Source organism: Pecten maximus, chromosome 1 (assembly GCF_902652985.1).
Source record: "Pecten maximus chromosome 1, xPecMax1.1, whole genome shotgun sequence".
Taxonomy (NCBI): Eukaryota; Metazoa; Mollusca; class Bivalvia; order Pectinida; family Pectinidae; genus Pecten; species Pecten maximus.
The window spans coordinates 32,992,225-33,018,305 of record NC_047015.1 but is presented as its reverse complement, the minus strand read 5'-3'; the positions used below and the strand labels follow the sequence as shown (position 1 = coordinate 33,018,305).

The 26,081-nt window shown below is 37.4% G+C and overlaps 3 protein-coding genes, 1 long non-coding RNA gene and 1 other non-coding gene across 6 annotated transcripts in view; 3 read left to right on the top strand and 2 right to left on the bottom strand.

Annotated features, from left to right (window-relative positions):
- Positions 1-7,667, top strand: part of LOC117330878 (calcium-dependent protein kinase C-like) — a 224,205-nt gene extending 216,538 nt beyond the window's left edge. The window contains exon 16 of the mRNA XM_033889443.1: positions 886-7,667. Within this exon, the coding sequence (XP_033745334.1) occupies positions 886-1,038 (153 nt within the window). The 3' untranslated portion in view covers positions 1,039-7,667. The remainder of the gene's footprint in view (positions 1-885) is intronic.
- Positions 7,668-8,637: 970 nt separating this feature from the next.
- On the top strand, positions 8,638-14,535 carry LOC117330873. Its single transcript, XR_004533412.1, has 2 exons — positions 8,638-10,348; positions 10,402-14,535. It is a non-coding gene; the product is annotated as an uncharacterized LOC117330873 (long non-coding RNA).
- Positions 14,536-16,168: 1,633 nt separating this feature from the next.
- On the top strand, positions 16,169-19,288 carry LOC117339590 (extensin-like). The gene has a single exon (XM_033901313.1). The coding sequence runs from the start codon at positions 16,169-16,171 to the stop codon at positions 19,286-19,288; it is 3,120 nt and encodes a 1,039-aa protein (XP_033757204.1).
- Positions 19,289-20,488: 1,200 nt separating this feature from the next.
- LOC117330864 (peptidyl-tRNA hydrolase ICT1, mitochondrial-like) lies at positions 20,489-25,313 on the bottom strand. Of its 2 annotated transcripts, none has more exons than XM_033889405.1 (6): positions 25,073-25,313; positions 24,548-24,605; positions 24,031-24,090; positions 23,582-23,664; positions 22,138-22,307; positions 20,489-20,632 (listed from the first exon to the last, which is right to left on the bottom strand). In XM_033889405.1, exons 1-6 carry the CDS (start codon positions 25,241-25,243, stop codon positions 20,554-20,556), a joined length of 621 nt encoding a protein of 206 aa, XP_033745296.1. In that variant the 5' UTR covers positions 25,244-25,313; the 3' UTR covers positions 20,489-20,553. The 2 variants fall into 2 exon arrangements, with proteins under 2 accessions (XP_033745296.1, XP_033745305.1); XM_033889414.1 differs by having other exon boundaries at positions 25,088-25,304.
- Positions 25,314-25,796: 483 nt separating this feature from the next.
- Trnal-aag lies at positions 25,797-25,878 on the bottom strand. The gene has a single exon. It is a non-coding gene; the product is annotated as a tRNA-Leu (tRNA).
- Positions 25,879-26,081: the final 203 nt, after the last annotated feature.

The following is a 26,081-nucleotide window of genomic DNA, read 5'->3' as shown; positions in this document are numbered from 1 at the left end:
AGTGTTAAGAGATTGTGACACCCCTTGGTCTGGAGGTTATCTGTTAATGAAGCACTGCCTTGTCAACAACATCAAACATAATCTATTATTTAGTAATTCCAAATCTTAATTGCTGATTTTCTTGACTAAAATCTGCAGTACATATTTCGACAAAAAAGGTAAACCGCATATACAAAATGTACTTTATTTACAAGGTTGTGCTTTTGCTTGTTAAATAGTTACGTCTTTTACCTGAGGTTTTTACCTGAGGTTTCACTTCGAGTATAGAAAGGATTTGGTATCGCATTCCAATTCCCAAAAAACCCTGATCTGCTTCCACTAGCTACATAAGAAAAGTTGGATTTTATGTGCAGTAGAATCATTGCCCTTTATCTAATTCCTCTATACAAGGCTTGTTTTACCCGTTGACTGGTTAGCACAAAGGGTTTTTTATCAATCAGTATTTTTTTCATACTTGCTTTTTCTATGATTTTAATCTATTTTGATATATTTCATCCTTACAACTTTCCATAAGGAAGCGCATTTGTAGAACTTTAAAAAAAAATCTGAAGTTGAACATTCCACCAGGACCTGGTTACATTACAACAGTTATACCAAACAGTGATATAATAGTAATATTTACCTTTGTTTAAGGTAGGTGAGACACTGGCCAAATATACCTCTTATTACTGAAAATTCTTCTTTTTACAAAAACAACTGAAGAGTGTATAGATACACATGGTACAATGAACAATATCATAGAAAAATCATTGATATATGTTTTCTGGGAAAAGGTAAGTTAAATGAAAGAAGTCTTACTGGATTAACAATGCCAAACTTCATTTACACACGATTTTGTATATGTGAGTTGTGATGTCTCATTTTTTTCATCATTTTTATTTTCAGAAAACAAAGAAAGATGTCAGTAACTTTGACCGTGAGTTTACCAGCGAAGCCCTTAAGATGACACCAACAGACAAGTTGTTCATCATGAATTTGGACCAAACAGAATTCACCGGTTTCTCTTTCGTCAACCCTGAGTATATTGTCACTGTGTGAGGGCCTTCCTTGGGGGTCTAATCTAGGAGAACTTTGGTGGGGTCCTACCCTCCAGAAGACCAGACAAAGGGGGACGTCATTGTAGGTCATGTTTGCAGCTTTCTTAGGTTGCCTCCCACTTCTACCCAGGAGGAGGGGGAAAGGGGCTCCTAAGGGGGTCTGCTGTTCAGGAGACTTTTCAGAGGGACCTTTAATGAAGGCTTCATCTGTGGCTTCTGTGTGGGCCGTCGATCCAGGAGACCTGACTTAGGGGGCCTTCATTGAAGATCATATCCGGGCCTTTTTGAGGGCCTCTCCACAAGGGAACTTGATAGTGGGAGACCTTCAAAGAGGGCCATAGCATGACCTTCAAATGGGTTGACACTTAAACAAGACTTTTAGAGGGATGACACTGGCAGGCCAGCTGAAGGACCCTACACAGTTTATGACTTATATGACCCTGAACATTATGGAAAATGCGGCTCATTTCCGTCAAGTGAGAACAAGAATGCCTTTATGCATATAATGACAGTATGATACTAGGATGTTTTTTCTAAGCTTTTTGCAATCTTAAACTGTTTTCTGCCAATGTAACAGAAGTTCTTATTCGTGCAGATAGCATATACATTATTGTATCTCATCATTCCTGAATTATTTTAAAATGGATCATGGTTTATAAATCCTGTGTGAGAATGAATGGCTTATCATTTTCATGTTATTAAGTGTACAGTCAAGAAAGTTGTTTATGATAAATTCATAACTTTATACGGCGTAGCATTTTGGACTTTTAAACAAATTATTAAAAGTGTTTATATTTCTGTGTATACTTTAAGATATGATGTTTTTAGATGTATTATCCCTATCTAGTCTTGTGTAAATGGCTGTAGATATACATTTGTGGCTTGTTGAAGATATTGATCAGAATCACAAAGAATTATGATTGTTTAATTTAAACTCTTTATAGATTTTAACTTTTCATACATAAAGTTTTCATAAATTTACAGAGAAATAATATCAAACGCACCACATGTAATTGAGCAATCAAAAATATTAATAAGTCACCATATTGGTGTGAGAGTTCTCACCTTTACATTACACAATAACTGTGGAAACAAATACAATTTTTGCTAGGAGTTTTTGACCTTAACTAGTAATCAACTGGTGTGAGAGTTGTCTCCCTTCCACTACAAAAATAATCAGGTGACTTCAAAGTGTTGATAATGCATGCCTAAATAAGATGGGTTAATAGATATTTCTACATCAGAACAGCTAGCCTTCATGGTGTATATCATTATTTATCTGCTTGTAGAGTTTATTTCTATAATTATCATTGATAACAATTATATAACAGTTGACAGAGATATGTGAATTGGAAGTCAGTATATGTCATAGAGGCTTATAATGGACTAAACTATAAAGAATACCTGACCAATACTACTAAGTATATAACAGACAATTAAACCATTGCTCTATTGTTTGTAGCGTACATTATCTCTCATAATGTCGCCGTTTTTTCATGCCGCGGTCGAAGTGTGTATTATGTTTACAAAGAACCGGGTTTTATTAACACAATGTTTTTGTTTGATCCCAAAAACTGGGCACTATCACCACAATGAGGTTTTGTTTTTTGCCCGGGTCTTTCATGTAACTGGATGCAAGTGGGCATTATTAATATCAAGGCCTGAATAAGCAGATTACATAACAGTCTGCACACTTCACCACTGCATGAAAACTGAAAATAAGTTAAAATAGAACACAAAACAAAAGAAAGTTATATACTGTATTTAATTATTTTTGAATAAATTTCAGGGAGTAGAAAAACTATGAGTATGAGACATTTTGCTATTGATAATACATTATAGAATAATTGCCACATAAACCATGATTTTAAAAGTAAAACAAATGAAAATCTTGAATGTATAATTGTGCAAAAGAGTTGCCTCCCATGGTAATATTTCGCACAAGAAAAAAATATTTAAGGGTAGAAAGCAACTTTTATTTTGCCTAAAATGTAATTGTTTATATTACATTCACTATCAGACAGGTATTGTCATGTATGTTTAAAGGTAGGTGATACAAATCCTACTAGAAAAAAATATGTAAAATAGTTATTTATTACAACTAAATTAACGTAGTAATTATTATTATGTATATATCAATGAAGTCACCCTTCTGATTACCTCCCATAGCGGACGTAAAACGTAAAAATACCGTCAAAATCACATCAAAAATTGTTAATTTCACAAGTTATGCGGCAAAGAAGGAACGTCGGAGCAAGAAAACACATTTCATAAAGTTTGACTGAATAATGAGAAGTTTTCATCAAATAGAAGTTACATTTTTAAATATAACTGTGTTTGGCATGGAAAAAGAGCTACTGAACCAGACACATATATGTACATTATAGCTACTGTATGTGAAATAATTATGCGAAAACAAAAGGATGACTATATCACACACATACATGATATAACTTTCTTTCGACATTTACCTTAGCCAACTTTAATTTCCATGCCACCCCCAGTGCCCATGTCCATAAAGTATCCGGTGATTAGGTGTTTTCTACCTAATCACTTTCTGTCTCCTTTTCACTACAGGTGAACTTATTTTGCGTCAAAAGCACTTTCGTTTTCCTGTTGCTCGGCCTAATGTTCATATAAATCCAATACCTGACATAGAATAGTGTCAGAATTGTAATCCATGTTTGTATTTTAACTCATAGACCTTCTGTTGGACACGTGTACGCGCTTTATATATTTTTGTAAACATTCCCGAGTGAAATGCAATCTAACATCTCGGCTGTTTCCGGACCGAAACACTCCTGATATTCCATAATAAGGCTAGAAAAAAGTGAACGTGACTGGTGAACCGTGGTGACTGGTATTTATTTAATAACTGGCATTTATTTAAACAAAAGAGTGCATTGGTTTATGTCAGATACATGTAATGACCTCAACCTGGGATTTCTTCTGAATACAACCAAGAGATTCGGGCTATAAGGCCCTCATCTCTAGGTTGTATTCAGAAGAAATCCCAGGTTTCGGTCATTATCCATTACTTAACAGCTATTAATACCTGCTACCATATTTATTTCTAAAATACATTTAGGAACGCAGTGTGACACAGATAAAAACTACAGAAAGTAGGCAGATACCAGACTGTTGTTTCACTAAAAATTCTTTGTCAAAATGCAGTTAAAGTTATATGATAATTCAGTAGTTTTTAATATCATATACAATGTGTATACAAGAGTTTCTATAAAGATTTATTTATTAATTTGTTATTTTGAATTCGAAAAATGAAATAAGTAGAACATTTTAATTTAGGCAATATGTATAAGTGAAGTAATTAGTTAAGACTGGGTTGGATGTTGGAACATATTGATGATCACTGTTTCTCTGTTATTGTTTAAGTACACGATACATTTGTGTTAAGGATGTATGCTGCCTTATTCTGATATGCATCTCATTTCTATAAAAGAACTCCCACGGCTACTTTAGAAACTTAGAAAAAATATTTATTATCTTGTTGGTTTATATAAAGGAGGACATACTTGAGATGAACCTAGGAATATAATTACTGATCTGTTTTAAACATTATTAAAGTTTGTAAGGGAGATAACTCTTGTGTGCCGTTAATCCCAAGTCATTGATTACATTATAAAGCTGTATATTGTCATGTGATACTAAAGACTTTTATGCATAGACCTCCCCTCACTATACTCCAAACCAATAGTGTTGTTAATACAACAACTATCTACTGTGCATACATAATAATGCTCAACTTTGTTTTAGATAAACATGTTAGATTCTACTCTCAAGCTCTAGGGTTTATTGTTATACAGAGTTAAATGTTCATCAACAAATGATCTCATTGTCAGACAACTTGTACATCGTATTGTTGGATATTTCCGCTGTGCGGGGATCACATTTTCAATCATTTCAGGTTTTTAAATAGTATTATGTATAATGTAAGATTTGATAGGAAATTTTTGTATGATGTCTTATGTGTATTTCACTTTTTGCTATTCTCAGATCTGACATTGTATTTGTCTACGTGAATCGCATTACAAATGTATGGTAACAGTAAAAGCAAAAACAGTAATTTTAGTTGTTCATTAATTAAAGCATGTATAACAGGATATTATTATTATATGGGTAATTTTATACAGATATAAATAGTTTATATTGTTTTTATTTATATTGATTCATAAGTAAAATCAAGTACCACTACATCTGGTAATATGTCCATGCCTGGTAATAAGCCCTTGCCTGGCAATAATAGTTGTTGGCGCTCTGAACTTATTACAAAATAAATACGGTACTGAAACCTATTCCATGTCCTTGATCACAACAATGAAAACTGTGTGAACATACAAAATTAAGTGTGTTTTTAAGGATTAACTTGAATATTTTCTATGACAAAAAAAGGATTGTACTCTAGATAAACCACAAATCCAAGTGGTTTATGATGACAGTACACTCTTTTTGTGTTATAGCTAAAAAATAATGTATTCTGTTTAATCCTTGTAATTTGATCTACTGTACATAATCCCTGTGTAAATCTTCTTTTATTGACAAACTCTTTTCTCCTAGAAATTATTATGCGGCTGTATCAAGCCAATCAAAAGTGACATTACCAATGGTGACATCATTTTTTGACATTACGGGCTAATAACATAATTTTTTAAGCCAATGAAAATGCTTGTTACATAAGCCATTGTCCTAACTTATGATCGCTACATTGTAGGTTTTGTATACTGTGAATTGCCTTCCATTACATACCGGTATGTATCATATGTATGGCAGTCAATTTATAAATACTTACCAATATGTCAAAATTTGATTATTATAAGCTAAAGAAATTAGGTACACCAAAATATGTTTATTTACAGTAAGCTTCCATCAAGTGTTAAACCAAGAAGGCTTGGGTATTAGTCTAGGGCTGTTGATCTTTTAAATAGCTCTACCAAAAAATGCTATGACTGAATGAGAGTGGATGATTTCAGAAAATCACTCTGATATAGGTCCGCATCTGATAGATAATGTTATGAATATCTTGCCAAATTTATTTTCAACTTTACTTTTTTCTTTTTATCAGTATATGGCTAAGTTCCATTTCTATTTATTAATTACGGAATGGTGTAGATCCTTTTTATATGTCATATCTGAGACAAAGTCTCGATTGACCTATTGCGATCGCCTTATGTCCGGCATCCTGCGTCATAAACAATTTACATTTTCAACTGAGAGGCCAAGGGTCATGATATTGTGCCAGTGGCATGCTGGGATGAAGGGCTACCAAGTTTGTTCAAAACAATTACCTTGACCTACTTTCAAGGACACAGGGTTGAATGAGATGCATTTAATGTTGGTTTAAAAGCAGAACATCATCTATTAGTGTACACATCAGAACTCAGGTGACCGTTAGGGCCCCTAGGCCTTTTGGTTTTTTTCATCACATACTTCTTCATCGCGAATGCCAGAAAGAAATGTATCATTACAATGTGTATACTAAAGTATGTGTATATTATCTTACTCTTCTATTAACCATTCATACCCTATACAGCCGACAATAAACCAATCTGTGGTGATAGGCCCTTCTATAACTATTACTGTTCTGTGTAATTATAACAAACAGTACATTATCCTATAATAAGACCACATGACTTTTAGAGGTCATGTGTTCGACCCTGAGTTTATTACAGGATAAATACAGTAAGGTGTGGTCAATTTGATTAGTTCACATAATATCCTCAAATAAAACAAGTTTTGGAATATGTAATCTAGCTTTTTATTAATTTGTTGAATATCGCATGTAAGGAGTCACTTTTAAAGTTAACATATTGCTTGTTTAAATTTCACATGTAAAGAATCACTTTTTAAGACAACATATGGGTTTTTAAATTTCAAATGTAAGGAATCACTTTTTAAGTTAACATATAAGGGTTTTCAAATTTCACATGTAAGGAATCACTTTTAAAATTCGATATATTGCACTTTTACCATTTTACATGAAAAACTGCACACTGCACTTCACTCAGAATCTCGTACATAGAAAATGTTATTTTGTCCTTAGTTGTAAATACTATATAGAAATGACTTTGTTGTTTTTGATCTATTTTAGTTGTAAACATAGCATATATGTATTAGAGCACGCTCTTGAAATTTATTCCCTTAGGAGAAAGTAAGTTACCTCCCTTTAGAAAGCCGAGTTGTACTATGGTTTGTATTGCCTACAGGATATTTCAGTTCTTATTGTAAACACATTTCTTTTCATTTTTGTTAGTAGGGAAAAAAATAATCGTGTATCCGAGTTCCTGACAAATTGTCATGGATACAATTACGATAATGTACGTGTTCCTCCATTATGTACAATATAGAGGTGTATTATCCTATTCCCTGTTTACAAAGTGAGGTACCTTTTACCGGGAACATAAATGGTATGTTTTTAGAAAGTCATGCTTTTCAAAACTAATCTTATTCTGACCTTACAATTAAAGAATAAAACAAAATCATAAAATAAATATTGATTTCTTACAGTTAAATTCAAACTAACTTTTTTCTGTGGGAGCAACAATTACTTTTTAGCTCACCTGCCCGAAGGGCAAGTGAGCTTATGCCGTGGTGCGGCGTCCGTCGTCCGTCTGTCCGGCCGGCGTCAACTTTTTCATTCAAACAACTTCTTCTCAATAACCAAGAGGCCCAGGGACTTGATATTGGGTCTGTAGCATGCTGGGGTGAAGGGCTACAAAGTTTGTTCAAATAAATGACCTTGACCTTCATTCAAGGTCACATGGGTCAAATAGGCTATAATCTTCAGACGACTTCTTCTCAATAACCAAGAAGCCCAGGGACTTGATATTGGGCCTGTAGCATGCTGGGGTGAAGGGCTACAAAGTTTGTTCAAATAAATGACCTTGACCTTCATTCAAGGTCACATGGGTCAAATAGGCTATAATCTTCAGACGACTTCTTCTCAATAACCAAGAGGCCCAGGGACTTGATATTGGGCCTGTAGCATGCTGGGGTGAAGGGCTACAAAGTTTGTTCAAATAAATGACCTTGACCTTCATTCAAGGTCACATGGGTCAAATAGGCTATAATCTTCAGACGACTTCTTCTCAATAACCAAGAGGCCCAGGGACTTGATATTGGGCCTGTAGCATGCTGGGGTGAAGGGCTACAAAGTTTGTTCAAATAAATGACCTTGACCTTCATTCAAGGTCACATGGGTCAAATAGGCTATAATTTTCAAACAACTTCTTCTCAATAACCAAGAGGCCCAGGGACTTGATATTTGGCCTGAAGCATGCGTGGGTGAAGGGCTACAAAGTTTGTTCAAATAAATGACCTTGACCTTAATTCAAGGTCATATGAGTCAAATAGGCTATAATCTTCAAACGACTTCTTCTCAATAACCAAGAGGCCCAGGGACTTGATATTGGGCATGTAGCATGCTGGGGTGAAGGGCTACAAAGTTTGTTCAAATAAATGACCTTGGCCTTCATTCAAGGTCACATGGGTCAAATAGGCTATAACCTTCAAACGACTTCTTCTCAATAACCAAGAGGCCCAGGGACTTGATATAGGGCCTGTAGCATGCTGGGGTGAAAGGCTACCAATTTTGTTCAAAATAAATGACCTTGACCTATATTCAAGGTCACAGGTGTGAAATTGGCGTAAATCTTTAAACAATAATTTTGCGACAGCCAAGAGCCTACCAGACCTGATAATAGGCAAATAGAATGCTGGAATGAAGGACTAGAAAAATTTTAATATGAATAAAACTAGCTTACAATGATATTTGAATAAAGAGGTAATCAACATAGTATCTTTAGAAATGACCTCAATCAACTTCAAAGTTGCTGTAGAGCCAGTGAGCGATACAGGCCCATTGGGCCTCTTGTTATTATTTTATGGGAATTAAAAAAGGCAGTAACATTTGCTTATCTTCCTGTACAATGATATACTCCTGGCAATCTCTAGTTTTACTGACCTGTAGGGTTTGGTTATATTGGACTGATGTCATATCACATCTAGTTTTACTGACCTGTAGGTCTGGTTATATTGGACTGATGTCATATCACATCTAGTTTTACTGACCTGTAGGTCTGGTTATATTGGACTGATGTCATATCACATCTAGTTTTACTGACCTGTAGGTCTGGTTATATTGGACTGATGTCATATCACATCTAGTTTTACTGGGCTGTAGGTCTGGTTATATTGGACTGATGTCATATCACATCTAGTTTTACTGACCTGTAGGGTTTGGTTATATTGGACTGATGTCATATCACATCTAGTTTTACTGGGCTGTAGGTCTGGTTATATTGGACTGATGTCATATCACATCTAGTTTTACTGACCTGTAGGTCTGGTTATATTGGACTGATGTCATATCACATCTAGTTTTACTGACCTGTAGGTCTGGTTATATTGGACTGATGTCATATCACATCTAGTTTTACTGGGCTGTAGGTCTGGTTATATTGGACTGATGTCATATCACATCTAGTTGTACTGGGCTGTAGGTCTGGTTATATTGGACTGATGTCATATCACATCTAGTTTTACTGACCTGTGGGTTTGGTTATATTGGACTGATGTCATATCACATCTAGTTTTACTGGGCTGTAGGTCTGGTTATATTGGACTGATGTCATATCACATCTAGTTTTACTGGGCTGTAGGTCTGGTTATATTGGACTGATGTCATATCACATCTAGTTTTACTGACCTGTAGGTCAGGTTATATTGGACTGATGTCATATCACATCTAGTTTTACTGACCTGTAGGTCTGGTTATATTGGACTGATGTCATATCACATCTAGTTTTACTGACCTGTAGGTCTGGTTATATTGGACTGATGTCATATCACATCTAGTTTTACTAACCTGTAGGTCTAGTTATATTGGACTGATGTCATATCACATCTAGTTTTACTGACCTGTGGGTCTGGTTATATTGGACTGATGTCATATCACATCTAGTTTTACTGGGCTGTAGGTCTGGTTATATTGGACTGATGTCATATCACATCTAGTTTTACTGACCTGTAGGTCTGGTTATATTGGACTGATGTCATATCACATCTAGTTTTACTGACCTGTAGGTCTGGTTATATTGGACTGATGTCATATCACATCTAGTTTTACTGGGCTGTAGGTCTGGTTATATTGGACTGATGTCATATCACATCTAGTTTTACTGGGCTGTAGGTCTGGTTATATTGGACTGATGTCATATCACATCTAGTTTTACTGGGCTGTAGGTCTGGTTATATTGGACTGATGTCATATCACATCTAGTTTTACTGACCTGTAGGTCAGGTTATATTGGACTGATGTCATATCACATCTAGTTTTACTGACCTGTAGGTCTGGTTATATTGGACTGATGTCATATCACATCTAGTTTTACTGGGCTGTGAAACACCCACACAACCACTGGTTTACTGGGCTTTAATTGTGGCTTCACTTCGCTAAGATCCTGCCTCACAACCCCAAGTTTCACTAGGCTGTAATCCTGATTTTACTAGGCTGTAATCCTGATTTTACTAGGCTGTAATCCTGATTTTACTGGGATGAGATCCTGGTTTTACTGAGTTGAGATCGCATCTCAGGTAGGTTTGCGTTTCTTTTTTTTTTGATCGTATATGTAAAAGATTTCATCTTGTGTCAGAATTGTCCGAAATCATTATTTCATTGCATGAAGATTAGAATGAGAAAAAAAAACAACATTGCACTTGTGTAGCTAGCTGTACATTTAATATTTCATTTTAAACACCAAGTAATTGTACCGTTAACATACCTGATTTTGTACACCAGTACTAGAATTTGTTGAATTATGATAGCTTAAAATTTTTTGACAATTACTTTTTTCAAAAATTGATGAAAATGATTCATGGCAAAGTCAGTCTGTGTCACAGAGGATTTGTAATAGTATTGTTAAAGAAACTTGTATTTGTATCAAGTTTTGTGAGTTATTTCCCTTGGATAAATGATAGATATTGTTGTCAATCTTTGAATCATTACCAAGCATGTTTTCTATGTAGCGAGATTCGCCAACATTATCAAACTATTGCATCCTAACATACATTATCAGACTGCAAATCTCACTCTACAGATTTGGGGGTCGGGGTTGGAGGCACAAGTCACAAGGTCAGAAAACATGGGTTTAAGGTCAGTCTATAATCATTCTATAGTATAAGGGTTTAAACATCTTCTTTGGCACGAAAGTCAAACTATTGGCTCTAGAACACCTTACATTGTAAAAGGTCATTTCAGTTTAGGTTAATGGTCACTGTGCACTTAAAGGGTCTTGTTCCTCTGGTTCAATTTCATATTACATTGTCAAGATTATTATTTTGGGTTCAAGGACACCTTACATCACAAAGGTCATTACTCCGAGTCATCATACATCACGGTTCAAAGACACCTTGTATCGAGGTCATCTCTCCAATTTCATAGGACAAGACAACTTGTTTGGTAAAAGTCCCATTACTATGGAGTTTTCTTTCATTGTATTCTAAAGGTACAACATTCTGGGTTCAAGGTCATTTTAAAAGTCATATCCTATCCAAGGTCTTACAGGATCAAAGGCTCCTTGAAATGGCCCGTATTCCATGTTGAACTTGTCGTGCATGCAGTGGTCAATGTTCATCATCTGAATTTACAATAGAATGTTATTGATAGAAGTTATTTAGGGTTAAAGGTCAATACAGGGGGGTGGAGACACAACATCCCAGAAGGTAGAGAATTGTAAAAACTCCAGACAAACATGTCGTGGATACAGGTGTTTACATGAGGTCTCACCAAAAATCCAGGTAATCTAAAACCTTATAGATGTATGCTGGTTTCGCAGAAATGCTCATTTCTCAATAAAGAAAGGGATTTTAAGAAAGAGATTTGTTTTAGCAGTCCATTGCATTTGCCAGAATGAAAGGATTTTTAAGCATGTGAATTGCCACTTAGCTAAATTTTATACTGTTCATTTCTTAATATTTAAGTTTAGATACTGGTACATACAAAAAGAAAATTTGCCAGAAAGATTTTTTATGTACCAGTTCACAAAATGTACTCTATCAGTTTAACATTTTTACATCATAAGTATAAATTATAGATGTATTGTAACTATTGTGTATATATTTCTTTGCTTTGAGAATTTATGTGATTTCCTGGTAAATGTAAATAGTATAAATCGGTGGCAGATCTAAGGACCATCTGGGCTTGTTTCTAAATTTCCTGGGGAATTTCCAAAAGGGAACAAACACCTGTATTTAGAGAAAATTTCTGGGCTGAGTTAGAGGTGTGTTTTTATTTAAGTCCAGAAAAACTCTTTAGATCTGCTACTTTACATGTATTCAATTTCTATCTAGTAGTGTACATGTGGACTCTGTGTAAATAGTACAGACATGTTTTGTTATTGTATGTCTGTAGTCCTGTACAATCTGTCTCCTGTGTCATCACACAAAAATGTCAAATGTTCATGTAGAAGTATCAACCACATGGTTAAATAAATACAACAGTTGTAGAATCTGTATCAGACAGATGTGGATACCCTTGTCACACATTCTGTTGTCGTCTGAATGAACGTTCATATGCTAATAATGGAGACTTTTGTGTATTTTGTACAAAGTTGCTAAATGTAATTGCCCAGCCTCGTTAAAGTCTTTTTGTAGATTTCTACAGTTCCATTAATGTTGCCTGTATCTTTAAATACAAATAAAGATATTAAGGATACAATCGTATTGAAGCAATCTATAAACGTTTAATCCAAGTACAAGATCCTACACTTACTTCAGTTTCCATTGATCAGAGAAGGAGAATTATAGAACAAATCATTTGCTACTTAAAAAAGTTGTACAGATTTGATGGAGTAACTCATTTATTGAAATCAAGCCCTATGTCAATATTCCATTTTTTGCTGGAGTTATTGCCCTTTGCACATTGGAAATTCTCATACCTCCTCCGTAATTACTTGTTTTCTGGACTTTTTCCGCTATCTTTGCTACATCAATTTGTTACTTAGTATGTGGTTTTATTATACATGTATTAGATTACAGATGAGTTTGAACCTCATGTCAAAATTCCATTTTTGCTGGAGTTATGGTCCTTTGCACACAGGTAATTATCACAATTAATTGTTTTTTTATCCTTTTTTCTGTTCTACTTGTCATATCAAATTGAATCTTTGTATGTGGTTTATTCAGAAAACAGAAATCATGATGCTTTTCATATCATGACCATGAAATTTCAAAATGACACCCTTTCAATGAAATAGGTACAGGCGACACTCCTACTTCTGTGGAATTCTTATATAAATTATGACTGCCCTCCTCAAGTGATACTTAAGACCAAATCTGATGGAAACCCATTAAGGTATTAACAAGGATTAGTGCTTTAAATAGAAAAGTTCCCCTTTTGGGGCCCAACCCTTCTGTCCCCATGGGTCAAACCAACCTCATTTATATAAATATATGATTGCCGTTTCTAACCAAATTTGGTTGTGATTCATTAAGGCATTAAGGAGAAGTGTTTTTTTAAAGCAAAATTTTAGCTAGGTTCCCCTTTTTGGGCCCTGTCCTTCTGTCCCAAGGGGTTAGACCACAGCTCCATATATATCAATTTATTATGATTGCCCTCCTCTTTGATGTTTCAGACCAGATTTGGTTTGTTTGTGGGTTTTTTTTAAACTTTAGAATTTTGTTTTTCAGTATTTTCTAAATAATTAAACCGATATTAATTTGTTCTTTACACGTTTTAAGAGGAATTGACTACAACCATTTCCCTGTACAAATTCACAAATACAACTTGTAAATAAAGTTATTCATTTCTAATAGATTCCATTTAAATGTTTGTCATCACATGTTACAGTTTATGACATCACATGTAGCTGTGAAAGACATCACATGTGGCTTTGTATGACATCACATGTGGCTGTGTATGACATCACATGTAGCTGTGTATGATATCACATGTAGCTGTGTATGACATCACATGTTGCTGTGTATGACATCACATGTAGCTGTGTATGACATCACATGTGGCTGTGTATGACATCACATGTGGCTGTATATTTTAACAATTCCATATTACGATCCCGATGTTATACTCTATGTGTATTTTGTGTTTGTGTACTAAAACACTATAGATTTTTAATCTGTAAACCAATCACTTCCTGTCCAGAATGGCCTTGACGTGGGTAGTTTAGCATAACCTAGATTTTTTTAGATTCACAGACTTGATTAGAAGTAGTGAGTTACCTTCCACAGACCAACTGATATCTGTAAAATACTGTAAAACATACTGGTTCGTATTCCAAGGCCTCTGGATGCTTCCAACTTATGTTTACAGTTCAGTCAGAGACATTTCCCGGCAATACACACAAAGCATTGCTCTATGTTTTCATTCAAACTGCCTGCGACTACATTTATTGTTTTTATGTGTGGTTTTCGATATTTGTTATTGTTATTGATATTTATTCAGAAATAAACATTTACTCCAGTGTTACTGTGGTTTTGTGTAATATTTTGTTGTTTCATTTATCACACAATACTGTCTATTATTTTAAATTTGAAAAGTAGTCTTATTTAACCAACTATAAGGAGATCACAGAGGAGATTTGGTTCCAACCATTGAATGTTCATTATTAGTTTGTGTATGACAAATCGTTTCTCTACTGACGCCTTCTTTTCCTCTTTCATAATTCCAGCATGACCAGGGAAGTTGGGAAATATCCTTCCAAGATAGCGATAAAAACTGTCAAAATAAGAACGGACCCATTGACCTTACCAGTTACCAGAGTTTTGTAATATTTCAGTTAATTTGACCCTTTTTAACCCCACCAACATGTTCATAACATCAAACTGTCATCCCAACCTACTAATTACAATGAACTTAGAATTAATTTCATTAGAAACCCAACAAATGATAGTCAAAAATGTGATTTCCCTATATAAACTATAGTAAAGTTTACTCCCTCCCCAGGGGAAAACGCGAGACTCCAGGGTCATGCAATTCCCAATTTTGGTAAAGCACCTTAAGATCCTTCCATCTATGAAGAGAATTTGATTCTATCTTATTTTGGTCTTGAGAAGTTGACCCCTTTGGGTCCTGCTCCAGTCTCCTTTGACCATGAAAGGTTTCTTCAAAGTTTCGTTTCGGGGTTTCTGATCAGGACTCTAAAATCTAAATTGTTTACGAACAAATGACGCATGAATCCTGATGACAGACAAAAGGCAGTTAGAATAGGTCACTTGAGACTTTATCTCCGGTGACCTAAATAATGGCTGGCTGTTCGCCATTTTGTTTTCTGGATCTGACTAAAATTTGAATGGAGACAACTGAGACCAAAGGGAACATACACATGACATTTGAAGAAAAAAAATGGAGATTACAAGATTTGTTTACAAATGGACGACATACAAAGAACCATTTGATTTTAGTAGCAATATGTTCTCCAATATTGCAGAACAAACGAGCAAAAAGTTTACCAGGAAGGACTCCCAAAACAATACCATTAGGAGACGTATATTGTATATAACTGATTCCAGGAAGGACCCCCAAAACAACAACATTGGGAGACACATATATTGTATATAACTGATTCCAGGAAGGACTACCAAAACAACAACATTGGGAGATGTATATTGTATATAACCGATTCCAGTAGTGACTTCAAAAACAACACTGGGAGACATATGTAATCGATTTCACCAATTTCACTACTGACTAGTAACATAAAGAGTACTATGACCGACTGAGGATGCAATGTCTAATGTTGGTCTAATGTTCAAAGAAACAAAATCTAAGCTCATGTTAAATGTGTAAGGAGCAGGTGATCGGGTAAACGAGAATATTGAGAATGGAGCAACCTCGAGGTCAGTATATACACAGAATTGCAACAGTATTTGTTGATGACGTGTTAACAATGAAGACTGCAATTGCATTATTGCAACTGACGTATGCTTGTAGAGACCTTTCCATTTGGACCGCACATAACAACAGAAATACATGAACAGGGCCACTAAAACCACCTCTAATAGAATACACCAACAAAGGTATTCATTATACACCAACAAATCCCTCCTTCCTTCCACTACAACTCTGTCTTAGACACAATGCTCTTTCTTCATCTCTGGAAATGCCGATCACCACTCCACGACATCAAGACACCCCAACCTACACCACATTACACCACCCTACGCCACATTACACCATCCTACGCCACATTACACCACCCTACGCCACATTACACCACCCTACACCAAATTACACCACCCTACGCCACATTGCCCCACCCTACGCCACATTACACCACATTCCACCACCCTACATCACATTACACCACATTACACCACCCTACGCCACATTGCCCCACCCTACACCACATTGCCCCACCCTACCCCACCCTACGCCACATCACACCACCCTACGCCACATTACACCACCCTATGCCACTTGCCCCACCCTACGCCACATTGCCCCACCCTACCACACATTGCCCCACCCTACACCACATTGCCCCACCCTACGCCACATTACACCACCCTATGCCCACATTGCCCCACCCTACGCCACATTGCCCAACCCTACGCCACATTGCCCCACCCTACGCCACATTGCCCCACCCTACACCACATTGCCCCACCCTACGCCACATTACCCCACCCTACGCCACATTGCCCCACCCTACGCCACATTGCCCCACCCTACGCCACATTGTCCCACCCTACACCATATTACACCACCCTACGCCACATTGCCCCACCACATTACACCACCCTACGCCACATTGCCCCACCCTATGCCACATTGCCCCACCCTACGCCACATTGCCCCACCCTACGCCACATTGCCCAACTCTACGCCACATTGCCCCACACTACGCCACATTGCCCCACCCTACCCCACATTGCCCCACCCTACGCCACATTGCCCCACCCTACGCAACATTGCCCCACCCTACACCACATTGCCCCACCCTACGCCACATTACACCACCCTATGCCACATTGCCCCAGCCTACGCCACATTGCCCCACACTACGCCACATTGTCCCACCCTACACCACATTACACCACCCTACGCCACATTGCCCCACCCTACACCACATTACACCACCCTACGCCACATTGCCCCACCCTACGCACCATTGCCCCACCACAATACACCACCCTACGCCACACTGCTCCACCCTCACCACATTGCCCCACCATACGCCACACTGCTCCACCCTCACCACATTGCCCCACCATACGCCACATTGCCCCACCCTACGCCACGATGCCCCACCATACGCCACATTACCCCACCCTATGCCACATTGCCCCACCCTACGCCACATTGCCCCACCCTACGCCACATTACCCCACCCTACGCCACATTGCCCCACCACATTGCCCCACCCTACGCCACATTACCCCACCCTACGCCACATTGCCCCACCCTACGCCACATTACACCACCCTACGCCACATTGCCCCACCCTACGCCACATTGCCCAACCCTACGCCACATTGCCCCACCCTACGCCACATTGCCCCACCCTACACCACATTGCCCCACCCTACGCCACATTACCCCACCCTACGCCACATTGCCCCACCACATTGCCCCACCCTACGCCACATTACCCCACCCTACGCCACATTGCCCCACCCTACGCCACATTACACCACCCTACGCCACATTGCCCCACCCTATGCCACATTGCCCCACCCTACGCCACATTGCCCCACCCTACGCCACATTGCCCCACACTACGCCACATTGCCCCACCCTACCCCACATTGCCCCACACTACGCCACATTGCCCCACCCTACCCCACATTGCCCCACCCTACGCCACATTGCCCCACCCTACGCAACATTGCCCCACCCTACACCACATTGCCCCACCCTACGCCACATTACACCACCCTATGCCACATTGCCCCACCCTACGCCATATTGCCCCACCCTACACCACATTGCCCCAGCCTACGCCACATTGCCCCACACTACACCACCCTATGCCACATTGCCCCACCCTACGCCATATTGCCCCACCCTACGCCACATTGCCCCACCCTACGCACCATTGCCCCACCACATTACACCACCCTACGCCACACTGCTCCACCCTCACCACATTGCCCCACCATACGCCACATTGCCCCACCCTACGCCACATTGCCCCACCATACGCCACATTACCCCACCCTACACCACATTGCCCCACCCTACGCCACATTGCCCCACCCTACGCCACATTACCCCACCCTACGCCACATTGCCCCACCACATTGCCCCACCCTACGCCACATTACCCCACCCTACGCCACATTGCCCCACCCTACACCACATTGCCCCACCCTACGCCACATTGCTTCACCCTACACCACATTGCCCCAACTCTACGCCACATTACCCCACCCTACGCCACATTGCCCCACCCTACGCCACATTACCCCACCACATTGCCCCACCCTACGCCACATTACCCCACCCTACGCCACATTGCCCCACCCTACACCACATTGCCCCACCCTACGCCACATTGCTTCACCCTACACCACATTGCCCCAACTCTACGCCACATTACCCCACCCTACGCCACATTGCCCCACCACATTGCCCCACCCTACGCCACATTACCCCACCACATTGCCCCCACCCTACGCCACATTACCCCACCCTACGCCACATTGCCCCACCCTACACCACATTGCCCCACCCTACGCCACATTGCTTCACCCTACACCACATTGCCCCAACTCTACGCCACATTACACCACCCTACGCCACATTGCCCCACCCTACGCCACATTGCCCCACCCTACGCCACATTACCCCACCCTACGCCACATTGCCCCACCACATTGCCCCACCCTACGCCACATTACCCCACCACATTGCCCCACCCTACGCCACATTACCCCACCCTACGCCACATTGCCCCACCCTACACCACATTGCATCACCCTACACCACATTGCCCCACCCTACGCCACATTGCTTCACCCTACACCACATTGCCCCAACTCTACGCCACATTACACCACCCTACGCCACATTGCCCCACCCTACGCCACATTACCCCAACCTACGCCACATTGCCCCAACTCTACGCCATATTACCCCACCATACGCCACATTACACCACCCTATGCCACATTGCCCAACTCTACGCCACATTGGCATTCCCAATGATTGCTCCACCCTGCACCACCCTATGCAACTCTTTATAAAGGGCTACCGACTCCGCTCACTTTACCTCTGATGAGTTATGACATAGTAATGAAACCGGTCAGGTATAACACTATGTGGACGACATGGTTCCCGTCACAACACGGACAGCACGTCAGTGTCTTTTTTCCCAGTCAGTTTGTATTAGTTACATAAACAGGTTATTTCCTTAGGCCAAGGAAAAAAAATGTTGTGTTTCCCCTTTCGTCTCTCAAAAAATTAGGGTAGGTAGGTAGGGATTTTTTTTTTTTTTTATCTTTTTTTTTTAAATAAATAATCAAATGTTCATATTTGAATATTTATATATGCTGTATATATCATTTCAATATCATTATATTTCAGTGTTTGATCATTCTTCTACCTAACTTCATTTTGAAATGCAATGTATTGGGAGATGAAAATGATATTAAAAGTATATCAAACTTTATTTGCAGTGTTTGTTATCTCTTTTCAGATAATCTCAAATAGGAGCATCATATTAATAGTCAGAACAGTAAAACCATGTCATTATAAACGCAGTTTATTGAGAGTTTCCACTCTTCGATTTTTTTCCGTATGGACGATAACATGGAGGCTGTTCATGTTCGAGACATTCTAGACACACGGGCAGAACAGTTTTATATTGTTTCTTTAATTCCTGATCAACCTCCCCATCACAACCACCACAATAGTAGCACAAATCGAGTCGTCCAAGAGATGCACTGTAAATGGTAAATGGTACTTCGATGGGATTTTTTTTTGAAATTCATAACGTCGCCAACAGACAGCCCTGGTCCAACCTCAAAGGTAGTCGACTGTCCAACCTCCCTCCCCAATATAACACAATCACTTTTTACAATTTTTTCGTGATATCTATAAAATATATCTCCACATAGCGTTGTATGCGGCAGTGATGTCATAATTCGCTTTTCGTCCATGTGTTTACATTTTTTTATCGTCAGTGCCAAAACAGACGACGGCGTGCAAAAAGCCGCCATGTTTTTTGAACATCGAGGTCATCAATACGCTTTAAAACCAGTGCCCGTCATATACAAGCGTTTATAAGACTTGGGTGTGTATAATAATAAAACGGAAAACGGGCTAAATTTACGAAAATTTCCGGATTTTCAGTATTTCAAACAAAAAAAAATTAGGGTCGGTGGCCTAAAATTAGGGTCGGTCGGGAAAGGGGAAACACAACATTTTTTTTTCTAGGCCTTATGATGTCAACTGTCAAAACATACTCCAAACACTCTTTTGATTAAATTGTATATATTCTGATAAAAAAATGTACATAAATTTCTCCTAGCTAAACTGGTGTCAAGGATCATATCGGAATTTTTTCTTTTCAGAATGCATTCTTTTCTTTCTTAGCACCTCCCTCTGAAACTTTCCTTTCCTGAAACAAGAAACAAAATCCTATTAAAACATTTTCACTTACAAAATGAGATTTCAAAATGGTCATTGGTTTTTACCCACCATCATATAACCTTTATATTTCAATGTTCTATAAAAGTTTTACTTTTTCTGTACTCTTTATTCTATTGTCATGTGGTATTAACATTTGGTATTTACAATGTATGATTGCTTTCTTATCCATATTAGTTCAAAAATGAATATGCAGAACAAAAGACATGGAAGAATTTACAAATGTATCTGTGAACATACAAAGAGATATGACAATAGCAAACTTTCCTAGTTCTATTGTTACTAGCAAGATAGCCACCTATGAGTTATTTTGTTAATCTCCTCAGTATCAAAAGAGAAAAGGCACAAGTTAGCAGGAAGGAAACATGCTACATGACAAGGGACCAAGGACCTGCAGAAGAAGCATGAGAATTTACAGTATCAAGAAAAAACAAATATTGACTGCCATGTCATGTCAGCCATTTTTTGTTTTTTGAGCTACCCTCAAAGGAAATAGGCAACACTAGTGACCAAGCCAATTAGAACAAGAAGCCTACATGCGAAGTTTAAAAAATATCCTTCCAGTCGGTAACAAATTTCAACTGTCAAAATCTAAGATAACTGTAAGTCTGCCATTTTATTGTCTACCATAATCAGATGGGCTATTCAGTTCACCCTTTATCCATGGTCTCTCCTTCCTCCCACCTGCCCTCCATTCTTCTATAAAAACAATTCTTGTTATTGCTGTTTCTGAAAAAGTGCTTGAAGAATCTTCCTCATATTTCAAAGTTAGGTATCCCTTGGTCTCTCGTTAAGCATTAAAACATTTTGGGACCAATTAGAACAAGAAATGACGTATCTGTCATCCGGCCATCCATAACATGGACTTATATCGTGGTTCGTTCAACTGTCTGAAGTCCCTCAAGAAATGAAGCTGCTAAGCACTAACAATGATTTTCTTAAAATAGTAATGATAAACTTGACTAAACAACCCAGAAACTGAAATTCATCTGATACTTAAGTCCTCAATTAGTGTGGGAAGTTTGATGAAAATTCTTAAAGGAGCCACTACATTACTGACATTGAATATTCTGAACAATTAACAGTGAGCTTCATCCTTAATAAGAGTCTTTAGTTTCATGAAACCCCTCAAATAGCAATAGCGACCTTGACCCTACAACCTTACACCTCAAACTGGAGTGCTGAAAACTTCTGTGTCACATACATACTTATATACATGATGAACGAAGAGGAAAACTATAGCTTTCGCTCATTACACTATTCAATATCATGGAAAGGATGATGATATATATACGTATTTCAAAATCCTTTTGGTATCAAGTAGAACAACTGCAGAAGATTGGAAAGTTAGTACAATTTTTCTAACATTTTATATGTCCTTCAAAGGAGAGGGAGCATACTTGTTTCACAATTATTTTTTAAGCTTAAAATGAATAGAAATAATTTTGATGTATAATACTATCCAATAAAACCTACCCTTTAGCAATGCGAGCGAGTTCCTGCGGTGATTGTTCCTTGGGTTTTACAGCACCTTTATAGATCATACTACGAATCTGATCCATACAATCAGCCTTGTTCAACACCTGTTTACGTGTCTTCTCTGATGATACCATCAAATATCCCTCCTTGTTTATATGATACTTTTGCTAGAAAATAAAAATAATTCAGAATGTATATTGTAATAGGAAAACATACCCCGCTTTACACCTTCAAAATTGTAAACAACAATAAATAATCTTTCATAAATTGGTAGGACGTTTCCTGGTCTGACAAAAACAGAAATGCTCAAGAAAGATGTGTGCAAAAACAGAAATGCTCAAGAAAGGTGTCAGTTAAAATACTTAGGCCATTATGAATTAATTCCTAGATTCTAATCCCACCCACTCCCACTTTTTGTGCCTGCCTCGATTTTTTTTTCCCATTGGAAATAATGGATTCCACATTATATTCCAGTCTCCACATTTTACTGTACATCTAAGTCTGTGTGCTGTATTTGCAATATAATGACATGTCACAAGAGAAATACTATGATATCTGACAAAAAATAAACTTCCAAAGTATAAATACATGTACATCAGAATAATCAATGTCTAATTTCAAGTTGTTTCTGTTTAAATGATGCTGAAAAACATCGCTATTTTTAGTAACAGTTGTTATTGCTTAAGCTTGAGTGTGATTAAAGTGGGAATTAAATAAAGAACATAAATGTACATTATGATACATTCATTTGGATTAGGAGTTGTTAGAGACTGGGATGGCTTACCAAACGATGTTATCAGCACACCAACTATGAACACTTTCAAATCTAGGTTGAATACTTATTGGAAGGGATAAGAAATAAAGTTCAACCCAGATTGTTACAACTGAGGCCCAATACTACAGGATGCGAATAGATGAATATAGTGTGGACATGCTCAGAGGCGATGTAAATATAACGTACCAATGTCAACGTCATGCTCTTTAAACTATAGACGTGTTTTAAAAGAACTGTATTAAATGAACTATGTATATTGTGGATATCCATGCACAACCCACAACATAATCAAGTTTGAAGAATAAAGGTGGTCTAGAATCTAATGCTTATACAGACTGAAGATCAGGTAAATCAGGTAAATTACTACCATTTCATGACAGGGGCAAAAAAATTTGGCAGTGTGATAAACATGCTGTAGGCCATGTTTGTTTTCTAATAAGGGAACCAGCATCAGGAAATGTAATCCAGAAATGATAATTTTATTGTCTTGTACCTCCCTTTGTTCTGAAATGAACTTCAAGACTTTCTGAAAAATTACAATATCTTCAGGTGGAACTGTATCAAAAAATGATATTTTTAGTTTTATTGGTTTGATTAAACTTTTAAGAGACTTCATATGAGAGAGAGATTCACCAGTTGTAAAAAGTAGTCATTTAGTCATTTTACCTGCTCTTGAACTTTTTCTTTGATCCAATCAGGTATCCATGTTGCAGATTGAAGATGGAACCTTGCATTTACTTTTGTGCTAACTGTAAAATATAACAGCTTTTGTTAACTTAACTAAAGAGGTGTTATTCAATGCATGACAAATGCTTACATTTATATATCTAATAAGTGACAAGTCTCTCCACAATCCCTAAAGTATCTGCAAAGCAGCAGTAGCAAATGTTATTTTAAAGATTTTAAAAGATGAAAAGTAATCTGAAGTCTAAAGAGGGTGTGGTAGAATTATCAACATTAAAAACAGCAAAGTATCATTTCCAGTCAGTGTTGATTTGTGAAGTCACTACACCTCCTTATTCCATCCTAGAGTAAGACAGAAACTTTACACATAGTGAAAAGTGAAACTAATCTAACAAAGGTATGAGAGAATCTGTACAGAGTTAATGCCTCACCTTTATTTACATTCTGGCCACCACCTCCACTACTTCTGGTAAAGGTAAAGTCTATTTTCTCTGTAAACAAATTTATCAAATGTGGACTATAATACAGGTATATTGATATATATAGTATAAAGTGAAATGGGTCTATGGCAAAGAATTAAAAAAAAAAATCTTTATCAAATGGCTGAAACAGGTATCTATTTAATGGAAAAACTTCAGAACAATAGATGGAACCATATGGCATAATATTATATATTTCTCACTCTTCAAAGACTTCTTGAAATAGAATAGCTGAAGTGTTACTTCAATTATGGGTGTTGAGTACTGTCCCCTTGCACTAACATTTGAAATTCTTATTCAACTGTCCTACTAATGACCGCTCCTTATGACAGTTCTAGTCATTCATTGTTTATAATTCAATGCCTTCACACTCCCTACATATGCACACGACTTTGGTATTTTAATTAATAAATACAGAAAGGAAGAGTGTTCACAAATCATTCGTCATTTAGTGGCCTAATTTACTTACCAGTTGGAATAAAACCTGAGAATTGTTCTTCCTCCTTGCTGTTAATTGAATAGCTGTGCTGTAAGTGACAAAAAAAAAAGAATCTTTTGAACTGTGGTCTGTATCTGGATTTAAAATTTGTTGTATTATGTCTGTGATAAGAATATTGAAATATTTTGTTCCAACTGTGATGAATATTTGCATGCCTGTTATTAGTTTTTCTGAGTAAATTTTCTTGTATTTTTACTTTTAAATTTGGTCCGTCATAGAAATAGCTCTACTGAGCTAATGTTTGTTGTTAAAACACACGACGCAAAATAAAAATGTGTTTATTCTTGCAATAAGTATATTGTATCTGATATGTAATAGGCCTATCTATATATAATATTTCGTATTTATATAAATATACTCTAACCTACAACAATCATCATGTTCCAGACGAACAATATATATCGCATGTTTTTCATTGTTAAATGGTTATATTTTCTTTAAATTTGAACCAATCCGGAGAGATCAAAGATTGTGAAAATATATATAAATATGAACCTGAATTATTTTTACTTCAAATGCTGAACTGCTTGCGCTGCCTGGATACAGATTTTCTAGACTCAGCTTACTCTTATACCCTTCAGTCCTCGATACCTGTATCGCATGAAAGTTCTTCAGAAAATGTGTATTATTTGCACTCAAAGCAAGTCGTATACAACGACAGAACATCGTGTCAATTTATCTGTTTCTCCTCATGTATATCGTCAAAGTCGCCGGAAGTTTGGTGGTAAAGTATAAGACCGAAAAAGAGTACCGGTCATTTTTTCCGGAGAAGGAACACTCAACGATGGTCAGAAAATAGAAACAACATACTTCTCGCAGAAACGTTTCTACTATCCTATCATATTAATTTATTATATAATCAGTTTAATCAGTTTAAAATTCGATCATCCAGCAAATAATAATCGAAATACTAACAAATGATTTAATCAATTAACTAAAATAAATAAATAAATAAAATAAGTAAATAAATAAATAAATAATAAATAAATAAATAAATAAATAAATCAAAGATTGAAAAATTTATTAACCGTGCTATAAAGAAAATCAGGTTTTTTTTTTAAATAGACAGTTGTATACAGTACGTCTGTGCATCTTGTAATATTGTGACTGATTTAATTTTTTCGTCTGGTTTTATAATATTGTAAAAAAAATATACATATTATACACATAATATACATATATACATTCTAAATTCATGAAATAAGAAAAAAAATATCAGTGGCAGCGGTGGGATTCGAACCCACGCCTCCGAAGAGACTGGTGCCTTAAACCAGCGCCTTAGACCGCTCGGCCACGCTACCTTGATGGTTAAACCAATGAAAATATTCGTCATATTTTACTTCAGTAATAAATGTGTATTTCCTCTACAAATAACTTTACTTGATTGCTTTTGCTAGTTTTTTAAAGATACATATGTCTGTTATGTCGTATTTTTATTTTAATAATACATCTTGATGCAAACATTTATCCCATTCTTTCACAGTTATCGACCGCCGCATGAGTT

Coding starts and splice junctions, on each gene's coding strand:
- LOC117339590 (XM_033901313.1), top strand. CDS start 16,169: ATGCCGATCACCACTCCACGACATCAAGACACCCCAACCTACACCACA.
- LOC117330864 (XM_033889405.1), bottom strand. CDS start 25,243: ATGTTCTGTCGTTGTATACGACTTGCTTTGAGTGCAAATAATACACAT. Junction 22,308..23,581: donor AAGAAAAAGTTCAAGAGCAG/GTAAAATGACTA, acceptor TTTATTTTCTAG/CAAAAGTATCATATAAACAA. Junction 20,633..22,137: donor CTCGCTCGCATTGCTAAAGG/GTAGGTTTTATT, acceptor TTCTTGTTTCAG/GAAAGGAAAGTTTCAGAGGG.